The sequence below is a fragment of the Nestor notabilis genome, unplaced genomic scaffold (genome assembly GCF_000696875.1).
Source record: "Nestor notabilis isolate BGI_N333 unplaced genomic scaffold, ASM69687v1 scaffold26680, whole genome shotgun sequence".
NCBI classification, from domain to species: Eukaryota; Metazoa; Chordata; class Aves; order Psittaciformes; family Psittacidae; genus Nestor; species Nestor notabilis.
In genome coordinates, this window is record NW_009912929.1 from 31,016 (window position 1) to 46,621 (window position 15,606).

General features: G+C 41.3%; 1 protein-coding gene across 1 annotated transcript in view; it reads right to left on the bottom strand.

Annotated features, from left to right (window-relative positions):
- LOC104411562 (contactin-4-like) overlaps positions 1-15,606 on the bottom strand; it is a gene marked incomplete at its 3' end in the record, with an annotated part of 85,013 nt that overhangs the window by 27,414 nt on the left and 41,993 nt on the right. Inside the window, exons 4-6 of the mRNA XM_010022012.1 lie at positions 14,760-14,963; positions 8,296-8,398; positions 7,548-7,732 (exon numbers count right to left, since the gene is read on the bottom strand). Of these exons, the coding sequence (XP_010020314.1) occupies positions 7,548-7,732; positions 8,296-8,398; positions 14,760-14,963 (492 nt within the window). The remainder of the gene's footprint in view (positions 1-7,547; positions 7,733-8,295; positions 8,399-14,759; positions 14,964-15,606) is intronic.

Consider the following 15,606-nt stretch of genomic DNA (forward strand, 5'->3'; position numbering starts at 1 on the left):
AGGAAGAAAATTCAGTATTTACCCTTATTCCAGGCAGACTCCCCTAAAGAGGGAAAATTCTCACTCAACAGGACTTTACCTGTCCAGTCTTTCTCGGGTACATTTCAGGCTGCACATCTGAGCTCCTGCCCTAAGTAACAGTGCTGAGACAGCAACATGCAGCACTGGAAGCTGCCACCCCTACTATTCGTTTTAGCCTTTTCTGCAGCACCCGTGAGATGCAGCCTTGCACCATGCGCTGCTCTTTACCCCTCCAGTTATTTTAACTGGTTAAGCTTTCTGTCCTAAAGCCATTTATGATGCAGACAAGTACAGAATGAGCATAATAGGTCAAAAAAAAAAAAAAATTCTCAGTGAAAACCAGAGGATCCCTTTGTTTCACAGGAGCTTCGTTCTCTGCTGCTCCTTGGGAGAGTTTTCTAATTAGGTCAACCTCTCCTTTCAACAGTTCATTTCAGAGAATAGCAGGCACGCTCTTAACTTAATCTTGAGTAATACACAAGGGTTGGTTCATGCAGCAAATATGTTTGAGCCACCAAATGAGAGTTGCCATAATATAATGAAATTTGACAGCCTCCCATTGGGGATAATACCAAGCCATGGTAATACGACACAAGATTTCAAGCACGATAATTAAAGTAATTCAAAGAAGGATATGAAACTGGCTCCATGCTACAACATTTTCTGGCATAGTGACATTATTTGAGATAATGACAAGGTTTAATTTCTGACTGGTAGTAGTGTTCTAGAAAGAAATCCTTCAGATCATTTCAGTGGTGCTGACCAAAGATGAATTCTTTCATATGAAAATGGTCTGGAACTATTTTGGGCCTACTTGGAGTACTTAGATATTACTGGCTTTGGAAACATATTGAGGAAAAATATGGTACTAAAGAAAAAAATTACATGGAAGCTGATTAAGAATTCATCTGAGTTGCAAGAAAAATTCATATGCTAAATCTATAAAGTGGAAGAAAAAGCTTTGAAATATAAGCATGACTTTTATATCAGGATTGGTTTAAAGAAAAAATATCCCCCTCCTAGGAGATGAGAGCTGTCTGGATTTGTACTCAGGGGGGGTGGAAGAAAAATGATGGCAATAGTTTGGAAAAAAACTGTTTACCTTTAATCGCCTTACAGTCCACCAACACAAAGCGGGACATTTTAAACCAGGTGACTAGGACAGTATGCTCAAATATACTCTTACTATTCTAAAACCAAAAAATCCAGAATGATTTTGTCTTTCATTGTAATAAACTGAAAGGCATAAGTAGACACTAGAAAGCTGGACCAGAAATCACATCCTAAAAGGCATTTGGAAATGAGCTAACAGTGTTGGTGATGATGCATCACATCAGAAATGAGTAAAAAATGCAAAGAATTATGGGAACAATGTGAGAAATAAACCAGAAATAAATCCGTAGGACTTAGAAATTGTCTGTGAGTTCAAAACAACCAAAAAGACTAAAGCAAATGAGGTACTAATACATATACAGAATCCAATTCTCGGTCGGTGTATATTGATTTCAGTGTTCCTAAGCCAATTTATAGCAGCTGATGACCTAGCACAGGCTGTGTAATTCATCATTAATGGCAGATGAAAGGCTGAATGACTTGTCCATTACTATATCTATTCTAAGGAGATTGAGACTGAGCCCAGGATCAGAAAACTCTAAACACCAGAAAGCGAAGCATAAGAAGCAAGAAAAACAGATGGGAAAAATAGATGAGTAATTATAAATAAAGAATGCAGCCAGTGTATAAGGTTTGTGCAGACAAGTGCATGCGTCATTCTGGTCCAAATGGGGATATAGCTTCAGTAAACAACACCCTTATGTCCCTAATTTGTTATCCTTACCAACGATCCCAGGAATGTGAAACCAGACTGAATTACCACTTCTTCTTTTCCTTTCCTCCTCCTAATCCCTTCATCCTGACCTCTACTGCCAGTTAAGGACTATTTGAAATCTATACAACCTCAAAGCTGTGCAAATCCTCCACCAAATTTGCTTGAATGCTGCACCTCCATTTGTCTGCATCTTTGGAAGGTTCACCACCTGAGCAGGATGTCCCCGTTCTGCCTCTCTGGAAGACTAACCAACATGAACCAGTTGGGAGTTCTGGGAGTTCTGCCTGGGACTAAAATATTAAATATCAGAGGAAAAGATATAGAGGAACAATTTGAAGAAATTAGCCTAGCTGATAAAAATATTTAAATTTTCCCTACCTTTTAATCAGCTCCTGTTCCAGAAGCTATTTTGCACCATTACATGACTTTCTTCCCAGTCATGCTGGACACCGAAGGACTGTAGGTATTACAGGCCCATTCATAGTCCTCAGGGATTTAGTTATTTTTTATCCGGGAAGCTCCAGACTGCAGCTACCCAGGGGAGTGAAGGAGGTGTGGGGTGCTCTATGAGTAGACTTTACACTTCATTTCTCATGCCTATTTGTATTTTTGCTTCTCCTGCTGGAGAGCTATTTTTCAAGCCAAAATGATAATAATTTGAGCAGTTTTTCTGAATATCCTAAACACTGATTTCTTTATAAGCAGGTTTCCAGCAATTCCTTGGAAAAGGAAAAGTGGAGGAGAAACATGTCTATTCTCTGTGCAGAAACCTGTTCCGGATGCAAGAATTCCCTTGGGCAGAAACTTATTAAAAACTCAGAGTTATTCCCACCCACAATAAAGACTGAGAAGGCACATATTCTACTGGCAGGAGTCAAGATTCCCTCCGAGCAGTGATTTTCTCCAGGGTGAGTGTAACCAAGTGAGATTGGGCACTGCAACAGTTGCTCTGAAGGCCAATTGCCCATTTCTGGAAGGACGGATTTAGCTGTTGCCAAGAGTTTAAGTGGTGGTTAACCAAGAGTTAAATTGGCACAATATTCTGCGATGACACAGGATTTGAGAACTTTGAATAAAATGAACAGGGAGATGCTTGAAGATGAGAAATCAATTGGCCGTGTATCTGTATAACAGGCAGCAAACCGGGTTTTCTAGTGAGACATGCAAAATTGTAATTAATAATAATATATACTTGTCCCAATCACGTGAATTTTCTTGTGTTTTTATCAGTCCAGAAACTCATTTTATTTCAAGTGGCTTTGAATTTTCAGCAAATTATTTGTGATCTGGGACCTAAACTGAATAGAGACATACAACTGCCTGATTTTCACTTATGCAAATTTCCTTTTTAGTCCTCTAACCATAATGAAGAGCATAATACAATTTACATTTGAGGTTGTTTCATAGAGTGGCATAAAGTGGCTTTTGCACAAATAAAACACAGGCCCACTGATGAAAGGGAAGCTCTTTTCAGTGCAAAATTAAGGAGCCACATAAATTCCTGGTGGGACTTTGATTCGAGAAGTATTTAATCTGAAAAGCGGTCCAGCCAATTAAATGGCTTCTGCTGAATATCTTACAAAATGCTGCAAAGAACCGTAATTAGTTACAAATAAGTGCGTCTCTCTGCTAATGCGGATGCTGCTGCGCTGACACTTTTAGAAACCATTTTAACTGCAATTTTTTCCTCCTTGCCTTGGCTTGCCAGCAAAGTGCTGGGTAGGGAGCGGATGATGCCATGTAAGACAGTGTTGATCTGACTGGAAAGCCCAATGCCAAATTGCATGGTTTTGGTCACAATTCTGGCAGCCAAACGCTCCCAGGGGTGGTGCAGCTCCTCAGCCTGTACTGGGGTGCCTGTCCCCAGCCTAGCAGCCCTATCTGCATGGCAGAGCAGCCTCTCTTTGAGCAGCTGCTTTCTTTGTCTTCTCACCACCAGCCCCATTTATCATGCTTGTATTTGGAGAGACAACTATTTTTGCTGTTTTTTGTTACTCAGTCTCTATATGCTGTTGGGGTGGGGGATATCAAGATGTTGCATTGTCTCATCAGAGGGAGTCAATACAGGAAAGTGTAAACGCACACTGAAGCAGAGCCCAAGGAGTAGGCACTGGCACAACCACCTCATTTCACATTTTGCATTAAAAAAAACACACTCGTGTTTTTAAAAAGTCCAGGACAGCAATGTGCTGGTGTGGTGGTACAGAGACCTTTGACAAGGGTCACCAGGGAGAACCTGGCCAAAGCACATGAGTGGAGCTGTAGAGAAGCAGTGGGGCTCTTGTCCATCGTGAGAAAGGCTCTGAGCACAGGGGTTAGCAGCCACAACAATGCCTTGAGTTTGTTGGGCTTGTGCATCTGCCCGTTGCCTGTTGATCCATGCTCAGGACAACCTTTGGGCTGCGACTGTTTGACAAAAGATCTGACTCAAATGGCATCTAAACTTAACATGAATGAAACAACATCCACAATGATAATAAATAAGCATCTCCTTGATGCTGGTTTTATGAACGAAAAGGCAATTTCTTTTTAAATTAGCTAGCTACTGTAATCTGTTTACTGTACTTCTGCCAAAAGAAAAAAAAAATGGTTGGCATTGCTTTTTGCTCAATAAATCTTGGCCTCACAGAGATTTATCAAATTTAAAATTTATGAGCAGCCAGATTAAAAATAGCATCAGGTCAATGGGAATGCTTCCGAAATGCTGTGGATCAAAACACACAGCTGATGGTGTGGTGGACCCTCACTGCAGAGTTCAAGGGAAGAGCAGGCACTCGAAGCAGAGGTGTTGGTGCAGGTGGTGCTGTATGCTCCGGCTGTGCCAGTGCTGGCTCATTTTGGGGACCTCACCTGCCCCAACCAGAGGGATTTAACTGGCATGGGGTTAAATCTGCGGGGAACAAGCTGCAAAGTCAGGAACACAGTGCAACATGCATTTATGGCTGTTAAATGAGGTGGAAAAGAAGACGTTTTGCAGTTTAATTTGCTGATTTGAGGTAGGTGGTATTTGGTTAGGAATGGCAGACAGAACAAGACTTATGGCAAGAAAACAAGTGATATATCATTCAGGGTTATAATAGCCAAGGAAGCAGGTATAAGTCTCTGTAATTGCGTTAACATTAACATGTTTTCTATCGTGAAGGTCTATCTATCAAGTGGGACATACAGCACTCAGAACAAATGCTTTTGGAGAGCAATAAAATACACCCTGTTGCATGGGCTTAAAGCACAGAAAACGGAGGAAGAACAGATCTTGCAAGTTTAATTAACCTTTCCTGCTGCAACAAGAATGTCAAACAACTTCAATGTCACTGATATGCTAACAGAGGAAAAAAATAAACATTGATACAAGAATGAAATACAGCAAAAGTCAACCTTCCCTGACAACTTCCAGGAACACTGAAAGAAGCTGACAACGAAGGCAGCGCTGGGTTATCTACAGTGAACAGGCAAATTTGAATTTCATTTTCTTTTTCTTTTTTTCCTTTTTCTTTTCTGCTATGCAAAGACACAGATAACTGGGTTTAAACGAGTCACACCATTAGAGCCAGATTGTGATCTCCGGGGCATGCATCATGACAGAGCATGTCACTGTGTGGAGACAGCACATCCAACCACCCGTATCGTATCCTTCTTCTCTGGGTGCCCTACCCGACCTGCCAAAAGCAACCTGAAAAGCTCTGCTCAACGCAACAGCTGTATTTCAATAACCCTTCTCAGCTTTAAAAAGAAAAATGATCAAGGAAAAAGACTTTCTTCCTATTTCAAATATTTGTGTAAGATGTTTACAGTAAGTTACTTTCCCTAAAAAAAAGGCGTTGCTATGTGAAGCTCCACAGCCTAGCTTACAGAAAGCAGATTTTTTGTAAGAGATCTGCAAACACACTCCTTGAAAACTGAAAACACACTCCTTGAAAGCTGAATACTTATCAACCAGTAACTCATCTTCCTCGAGACAAGGATGCTATTTCAGTCAATTATCTTTAAAACCAGTAACCAGCAGAGGTGGCAGGCTAGCACCTCTCCATAGGGAGCTCCTCTGCTCACATGAAGAAAAGCATTAGCCACAGTGTCAGCTTTTGTGTAGGATCTGCTGTCCTCCAGCTATGGGATCCAGACTGGTAAATTCATTACAGCAATTAGATTATAACAATGTATGCTATGGTGGGATTATAACAAAGGCTTGATTTACTGCCTTGAAGGAAGGCAGGTTTGGCTGTAGGTTGAACAAAACTGTACGACTGATAAGGCTTTTCATTTACTGTCCACATGGGAGAAATCAGGAGAAACATGCATTGTTTGATGAACAGGAAAAGAAATTTTCAAATCTTGTAATTAAAAAAAGAAAAGAGTTTGAATTAACCCCAGATTCTTTTCTAACATGAAAGATTTCACTTTGTTCTTGCTACTTCGCTCCTTTTTAATGTTTTCTCATTTTATATTTTAAAAGGAGAAGTGTTCATTTGAAATGCAAGCCTCAAAAGTTCTGATTTCTAAATGAAATGTCTTTTAGGAATATTTCCAATTCCTGTAAATGCTTAAGAAAAAGAAAAAAAAAATCAATCCAGTTTTGCCAGGAAGGTTAGTTCACAAACTCTTTCTCAGTGGCAAATTTATTATAAACCAAAAACATTCTTCCCATCTCTGGAGTTCAGCCCAATCTTCTCTGCTGACAGAAGTCAGGCCCTCAGGAGCGTTTGGGGGAGAAATTTCTCTCCATGTGTTCCATAAGGAACAACATTATAAAGCTCCTGAAGACAGTAACAGGGCAGCAACAAAAAAAGACCTTTACGATGGTGGGGAGGTCTCTGCACACCTGCAATGTGGGATATGTAACCTGCAGCCCCTCCAGAAAATACCAAACAGAAACTAAGGACCAAACCCAACAGCCCATTCGTACCCCTACAACCCCAATCTGTGGCTCTTGTTCACCTTTATGCAAGTAAATCCACGGTAACTCAGAACAGGTAAAACTTTCACCCTGCAAGCTTGGTTCATCTCCTAGAAGCATTTCATTTGCTTTTAATAATCTCCTAGAAGCATTTAATTTGCATTTAATTTGCAAGATGGGGCTATTTCCAGCAGAAATTTGGGGACAGGCAGATCCTTTTATCAGGATTAGAGGTACACACATCTACTTAACGCAGAACGCCTATGAAGTTTTACATTTTTATGTGCCCGGATCAATGACTCTGACTTCAGTGCAAGAAGAGCATGTGTAGTAAGTCTTTGTGTGAACAGGCTCCAACAGTGTTAAATCCCAAGTTTCTAGGCTGCGCAACCAGTGGCTCCTCTTGAAAGCAGTCCTTAATTGCTTGCAAGCAATTAACATTTATTAACACTAGCTGGGGCAACGCATACGGAATAAATCCCAAGTTGCAGCCACCACTATTCTCCACCAGAATACCTACTTCATCCTCACAGTCACGAGAAAGCACATGAGCCATTTGGAAGTGTTTTCTGCACGTTACCATGCCAATGTCCTTCCAGCTATGCACTTTTATTCCAACTGCACTGATTCTCAATTAATATGCACCATTCAGACAGGTTTTATTTCAAATCACAACCTTTCTGAGATGTGTGGTTTGTAGAAGAAAGTAATTTTAAAAATACTCCCCAAAATGACTTTCTTACAAAATATTTACTGCATATTGCATTTGATACAATAAAACCCCCTGAAAGCAGGCAGTCTGCTTACCATAAAATGTCAGTTGTCCTCGTGCCACATTTTTCCCTCGCACGTTTTCAGCTACACACTCATAGGGTCCAGCATCTTCTTGCTGAAAATTTGGGATTTCAAGAAGTCCACTTGATCTGTGTCTCCTGGCTTTTCTGGGTATCTGCTTCCCATCCGCTCTCCTCCAGCTAATTGTTGGAACTGGGCTAAACAAGAGAAAAAAAGCAAAATAAGACTTCCAGAAAAAGCTATGGGTCTTGTCCTGATAAGTTCTTGTTGGAACAACTTAACACCAATGGTGCATTGCATGCATAGTCTTAAAAGCAGGAGACTATATTATTAAAATAGCAATAAATATTATTAAATTTACTAATACTTCATATGAAAGGATTATTAAAATGCTGTTTTGACAAAGAGGAATTTGGGGTTCTGCTGTGGCAATACGTCAGTTTTCCTACCAGTCCCACATTTTTATTTTGAAAATATTGCCAGAGTTTACTCTAGAAAGAAGAGACACGTTTTAAGTGTGGCACGAAATCTCAAAACAGGAGAAGCACAAACACATCTTTACAAAGTAAGTTATGTGTTCTCTCTTCCTCGGGAAAGGAAGACTATAGTTTTGGTAAGCAAAGCCCCTGTTCCCCAAGCCCTTTGTTACAAATGCACTCCTGCTGAGGAAAGTGAATGATTCGGAAATCCTGAAAACTCTACAATACAGCACTATGAAAGTGAGAAGCTGGAGGAATAATAATAATGGATCAAAACTTACTTCCCCAAGGCAAAGCACTCCAGTTTCACCGTTGTTCCTTTTGCAGATGGAACTGTTTCTGGGAACTGCACTTCTATTTTCGGCTCATACTCCCCCATCACCCCTGCGAACATAAAATAGATGCTAAAGCTTGGCTGAATTTTTGCAATAAATTTGCAAGTGTTCCCGTGCTAGCACAGAGCTGTTCTATACATCATTACTTGCCCAATTAATCCATTCATTTTAAACATGGCCTGTTTCTAACAGCCGTGTAGTGTGGGCTCTTTTCCCATTTACTGCCAGAGGAAAATCTGAACCAGCGCTCCACACCATCTGCCAAAGATTAAAATTTCTTCATGGCTCTGTTACTTTTTGGTTTTGAATATTCAGGATTGTTGCAGGTAACTTGTGAAATAAGGAAAGCAATAATAAGGGAGGTTCACCACCTTCTAGAAAACAAAATGCGGAACAAATAGCCATTAGAAAAAGTTTTAAAAGCACTGGAGCTAATCGAGGCTTCTATTAACTTCAAGGATTTAGATACGCACAGATCAGACTCTTTGGGTAATTTCTTTATTTTTACTGCTCCAATAAATCATGTATCGTAGCAGCCTCTTTATGAATTGTGTTTAAAAATTTGTGCACATAAAAAGGCCATTATATTTATGATAAATGGCTACGTTTCTAGTCACTGCACTGTCTTAAAACCAGCACATATAATTTCACCAATAGTGATTATCAGCTAATTGATGATTGCAGTTTAAATCTTAATTGTGCGGCGCTTCCTGGATGTTGGCCAAGTGGGGGGCAGGCGAGTAGCGCACAGGCTGCAAGTCAGGAGCGGTGCTGGATCAGACCAGAGGAATGCCAACAGAATGCACAAATACAGGAATGAGAGAGCACAGGTAACACAGAAATGTGAGAGCATGATTTCACTGAGAGATTCAGGTAAGTCCAGGCTGCTTGTGACTGCAATGCTCCTTTTTGCCCACCTGCTTTGCAAAGAGGATGCAAGAAAAGCCTCTTTTTCTTTACTTTTTCCACAGTTAAAGAGTTTTAAAGTTGAAAATGCTCAGTATGAGGCTTACATCAAGCCTACCTTTACTTGCTGACCTGTGTATTACCTGTTCTGGTGCAATAGCAGGTTACATCATCTTTCTTCCAACCCTTAATTGCAAATAAGCACTGCTGTTACCTTATATAAAAAGGAGCTGCTGCACATCATCAGTCATCAAAATTCAACACATTTATTAGTAATATGAACACTGTTTCTATAGTTATGTCCTGGCCAGCACATACAGCAGGAAACCCATGAGTCTGCATCAACGCTCCAGCATTCACAAACTGTACAAACAAGAATTATGAGGCATGCTGGCTCTTCAGCCCTCTGCACATTAACACTGCAGCCCTGAAGGGCTGGAAATGTCTATTACAAATGCTCTCTGTTCTCCCGGTTGTGACACACTAAATCTTTGCAAACCCGCCTAAATTTCTCCAGACTCCAAGCTAAACACTTGCTGGGTGAAGTTCAGCCAAGCCAAGAGCCGGTATTGCCCAGTGGTGCCCAAGGGCAAGGCTGAGTGTAACATTTGGGAGCAGCAGCATTGTGTTGCTGATACTAGAACTTATTAGGACCTTTTCACAGAAGAGCTTTTCCATGTTCTGCAATGAGGACTGCAAATCTGGCAAAGGAAGATCTGAGGATATGCTTTGCATGAAAGTCTGACTAGATGCAGGCAGCTGTCTCACTGTGGAAGATGCTGGCTTTCAGGCTGGAGACTTACCTGAAGAAACTACGGTCTCCATTACACTTTGATGTCTGACCATCAGAGGTGAAGAGCTTGATGCCTGTGCAACCAGCCACCACCTGCCCTATTACAACCCAGGCATGTGAGCAGAGGAGATGCAGCTCCTCTAAAAGCTCTGCGGGCTCTGCTGGCAGCCAGCCAGAGTGTGGGAAACAACACAGTGACCAAATAACATGGGAGAAAGGGAGCTGGGGCAAGGAGCCACCTTGCCCCTGTCAAGTAGCTCACTGATGGGCCAGCTACCAACCAGTCCTCAACAAGCAAAATCCATGAGAACAGTCCCATCTTCATGGCACATCAGATGTTTTATGTGTTTGCATTTCAGAGGCTTTCCTATTTTTTTCTTCCAATTTCAAGGCTTAAAAACATGCTTTTGGATGAAAGTCCCAGGAATTCAGAAGCAAGCTAATTTGTCTGAGGAGATGATACGCATTTCCTGACAACACCTGTGAAATGTTAAAGTTTAATTGGCCCACACAGCTGCCACTGATGGTAATTTTATTCCAGAACTATTTCAATTCTTTCATACGATTACTGTTTTAATGCTGATGTAAAAAATCCTAAATGCATTTTAAAGAGAAGAAGTAAAGTACTGCAAGAGCAGAGGCTCTCAACACCTGGGTGCTCATAACAGGCTTTGCCTGGTGTTTGCTGCAAGGTTGGCGTAGCCAAGAGGGCCCCAAAGGTGCTGCAGTAACAGTGGGGACAGCCCCCGGGGTACCCACTGCCTGTCAGGGGAGAACAGTGCTAAGACTCCATGTTTGTATTGAACAGAGGAGACAGTATTGCAGGTTTGTTGCCTTTTCTCTTCCAGTCCATCCCTCACCAAGCTGCCAGGTGGCTTCTCTGGCAATCAAAGTTAAACCTGTTTTCTTCTGAGCTGCAGTAAGCACTACAATCCTAATGGACAACTTACTTCAGGCTTTAGGATAACTGTCATTCTTTGGTACCATACACGTTTAACTATTTATTATATTTTCCAACATGGAAATATCTCAGAGAGCCCTTTCTCCACAATGGGACATACCAGGTGGTAATACCAGGACTAACTCCCATTCTCCAGAACCCAAGCTGAAACCAAACATTGACACCTTGAAGAAAACCATATCTTCTCTTATTTATTCCTCTTATAAACTAGCACTTACAAAGGGATTGCTGCTTGTCATTCCCAAAAACATGTGCTGGAACATGGGTGCACATTTCAGGAGGACAGGTCATAAAGTAAATACGTGCAGTTTCGGGCACTGTTGCACTTACACGATATTGTATTTAAATACGTTATCCACCTGCACTGCAAGCATTGTCACTGCCACAAATCCATACAGCGACATGAAACTATTTAAGCAGGGGGTGACTGCGTGCGGTTGTGGGAGAGAATTAAGAGGGACAGAGGAAAAACATCTTTTTCCCAGCACACACTATACTTAGTACACTGTATTTATCATCATCAGATAACCTCTGTCCGTAGAAGCAGAGCTTGAGCTCACACTGACTGTGACAGCTGCCTCGGCACGGTCTGTTCCTACCACCATCCTGTAACCCTCTGTGATATTTACCTCTCCAAGGAGGAAAAGCTGTCTGAGGATAACTAATGGGATAAGAGGCACCTTCTGCTTCCACAGCACAGCGACAGGGAAGGAACCTGAGTTCTGTCAACAGGAGCATGTACTGCTGGTTACGAAAATCTGCTGCAAACATCAGGAGATCTATAACTCTGAAGCCTTGCAGCTGAAAACAAGCAAAAAAAGGAGCACAAAAGGCCCAGGTGGGTAAAGCAATCTGCCTACAGGATCTGATTTCATTCCCTACACCTTTTACAGATTACAGCTCAAAAGCCTGGCGTTGTAAAGCAAGCAGCGCTTCAAAAAAACATGCTGAAAAGCTGTTTTCCAGGATGATTACATTCCAGTCAAATAACCACAACAAAGATGGCAGGTATTCAACATAAAAAGCCTAAATGATTCACGACAGTCTAGAAAAATTACTGCCATAATTTGATGAAGAAATATGAAAAGAAACCTCGGGGTTCTTGCAGATGTCTTGCACGCCCAGCCTGGCAGTGGCAAGTGCTCTGAGCAAATGGGGACTGATTGTTAGTTCGATAAGCAGGTTGAACACTGGCTACAGCAAGAATACACACCACGTAATTCATATGCCTGTCTGTTAAAACCATTGGAATTCTTGATATCAAACAGCATAGGGTCAGGTCAGCCAAACTGTGAGCATCTGAACTCTGTTTTCTTCTTACAGCTCTGCAATCGTGAATTTTTAAAGTTTCTGGAGTGAGAGATTATCATCAGCACAAAAGGAAAGAGCTCTTTTTCTCTCTTCAACTCAGTACGAAATAATTTAAAAAAACAAATACAGACACTATTCTTAGTCTTATGTGACCAGCATTCCTTTCAGATAATACCTTACTCCGCCATTTGCTTCTCTCACAGTAATGGGGCTACATATTAACTCCAGGGACCCACAAGTAATTCTGCATGACAGCAAAAATGTTTTGCGGTTTAAAAATAACTTTGATTTTTGAGAAAACCAGAATTTCAAAAGGATATTGTTGTAAATTATCTGATTTAGTTTGAAATTCACAAAAAGTATTTCAACATGAAGCCAGCCAAGCAAGAGCTTAGAAACTTCCAGCAACAGACCATTTTATGAAGGATGCATTGCTGGAGTGCAGACTGTCCCAGATGGGACTCCAGCTCTATAGCCCAGGGCTGAGAGGCCTCAGAGCTGCAGCAACCTCCCCATAACTCAGGATCTGCCAGGGGACAAGGACCCCCCATCTCTCCTCCCGAGCTGCATGAGGGCCCTGCGGACATGGTACCTTGCTGCCTGCCCAGACGGCTGCCAGGGTGGCAGCTCAGTACATTGACTGGGAGAGGTACATTATGCATTTTTTCCCACTTAACTCACTAATTGAAATTAAATGAAACTGAAACATTCATTGCTGATGAGCTAGCCTCTGAGCCTACTAATTTAATGATATAGCATTGTGAAGAAAATAGCATGTCATATATATTAAGATATGCTGGACATGTCAGATATGAAGACAAAAGATAAGCAAGACACATTTGCCAATGTGCCTCACATTCTACTCACTTCTGTTGTTTGTGCTTCTAAAGCAACATATATAATTTCTCTTTACAAGTGTGATAGCATGTTATATTTTGATTTTACAGGATTACTTTATGGGGAATGAAAAATGGAGACCTGCTGATTTTTAAAATGAAACTTGTCTGTAATACTGGCACAATCCTATTTTAAAATACATATTTAGCCTGTGTTCAGCTTTTGAGTACAGCCATCTTTGGCTCTACGGATACAACAGCACCTTTCTTGTTTAACTCAGGAATACATTCCCCAGCCCCTCAGAGGTTCAATTAAAGTTTCATATCTTTAATAAACAGCAGAGTGCACTTCAAAAGGATCAGAGAACCTTTCTGTGAATTACCTCGGGAAGGCAATCGGTCCCTGTAAATAAAGCAGAGTGCGCGGAGGAGCGATGCACTGGGGTAAAGCCCTTGGCAAGGCACTTTACAATCAGGCTGCCTAGCAATCTTCCCAGCATCAGCCCCATCGCAGAACAGGAGCAGACATTGAGCTTGATTGTGATAAATGGAAGCACTTTCAGCTAGGTAAGGTTTGCATGAAAGTCCTGTTAATGTAATACTTAAAAATATTTCTTCTTGAAACACTGAAAATGTTGTTATGAGACAAATTTAAATATACCTCTTTATCCTTCACACATCAGATGACTTATTCTGGACTCAGACGGACAGATTTACTACCACTGTGTTTTTTGACATGCTGCCTGCCCTGTAACAGAGAGCAGATCTGGCACAGCCCTGGATAAGCAGCTCTCATCAGCCCTCCCAGCCTAACTGTGGCACTTTCCCATTACCAATGCATCCAAACTCCCTGTCTGCAGGAACTGTGTTAATGTGAAGGGGATGGCTATGGGCAGGAGGCTGGCAGCAACAAGCCCGTATTTAACAAGCAAGGAATTTTTGTCAAACACCACTAGGTGACAATGGCTCTTCTTCTAGAAGAAGTTTCTAATAATGCATTTCTATTTCTGGCACAAATGTCATGACTGTTATCCTTTAAACAGACAAATTTTAATTAATTTTAATTGCAAATTAGCATACAAATTTATTTTTCTTATCTACTCAAAAATGACAACGATACAAATCAATTGTCTGGATAAATTTAGAAATCCTCTTTTGGCTTCTTCTTGCTTTTTTGTATTATTCCACAGGCAACTAAAAATAGCACTAATTCTGCTGGGAAATACAGCCCAAGCTAACTTACCGAAACAACAAAGTGCCTTTGTTCTCTTTTGGGCTGCATAAAATGAGCAAAACTAGCATATCCAAATATTTCCTGTCTTTGGCTAAGTGTCACTAGTTTTTTCTTTTATAGTTATTGCCTGAGACTGAGAGTTGTTCCAGTGTTGGGAAGAGCAACCTTGGCATCATAAACTCCACCACTGTCTGTGACTTTGAACCACAGCTAAAGCAGAGGTCTCCAGCCTCACTGAATCTCTCCACAGGGAAAAATCTCTCTGCTATAAATATTTCAGGCCATTTCTTAATGGTTGGGTGACAGCCAGTCAGGGAAAACAAAAAACTTCCCAACCCCAGCCCCCAGTTCCCGTCCTCTAAGTCCTACCGTCATTCCTGAGGATAAGCGGGGTGGGGGGACCCAGGACCCTGCTGTTGGTCACCGTGTTCGTCACCACACACGTGTAGTTGCCCACATCTGAAGCTTCCACCTTCGCGATGTACAAATTCCCAGTCTCTTGCGAAACAAAACGGCGATTGTCCTGGTGTACGAAGGTCGGGTACTCATTGAAGATCCACGCGTAGGTGAGCTCTGGAAGCACAAGGTACCACCAGCCTTAGTGACAGGACACACGTTCTCATGGGACACAGGCTAGTGCTGGACTCCTTCCCAAGTCAGAGCTGCAGCCCTGAAAATTAGTTTCTCCCTGTCCCCTATGGTTAGGAAAATTGGATATATCACAGTCCATAAAATGATAACAAGGCAAACGTTTTGCAAGTTCTTATCTTTATGGCTACAAATATAAATTTCCAACCGTGACACTTCTAAGCCGACAGACAGATCTAATATTCTTGTTGCTCCTTCAAGTTCTTCCAATCCAGAATAGAAAGCATTTTACAAGAATCTCACCTTTTTGCCATGAACGTTTCAGCCTGACTCATGACTTTTCTTTTATTCTTTCTTAATAATTCTTTTTCCTTTAAACACAATTTGGAGGAGAATCTGCCAAGTGTGTTATCACAAACTCTATACTTTATTCCTTTGGAATTTCTGAATTGGCAAAAAATTGAACACTAAATTAAGCAGCTGTAATCTTCGATATGACTGGTTAGACAGTACTTTGTGTTTTATAAGGCATCTTTGGAAGTTTTTTGAGCAATAACAAAATAAGTGAGATGCTGCAAGTGGCTGCAGAGTTTGTAAGTGAGGTTAATGCAAAACAACCCTACTATAT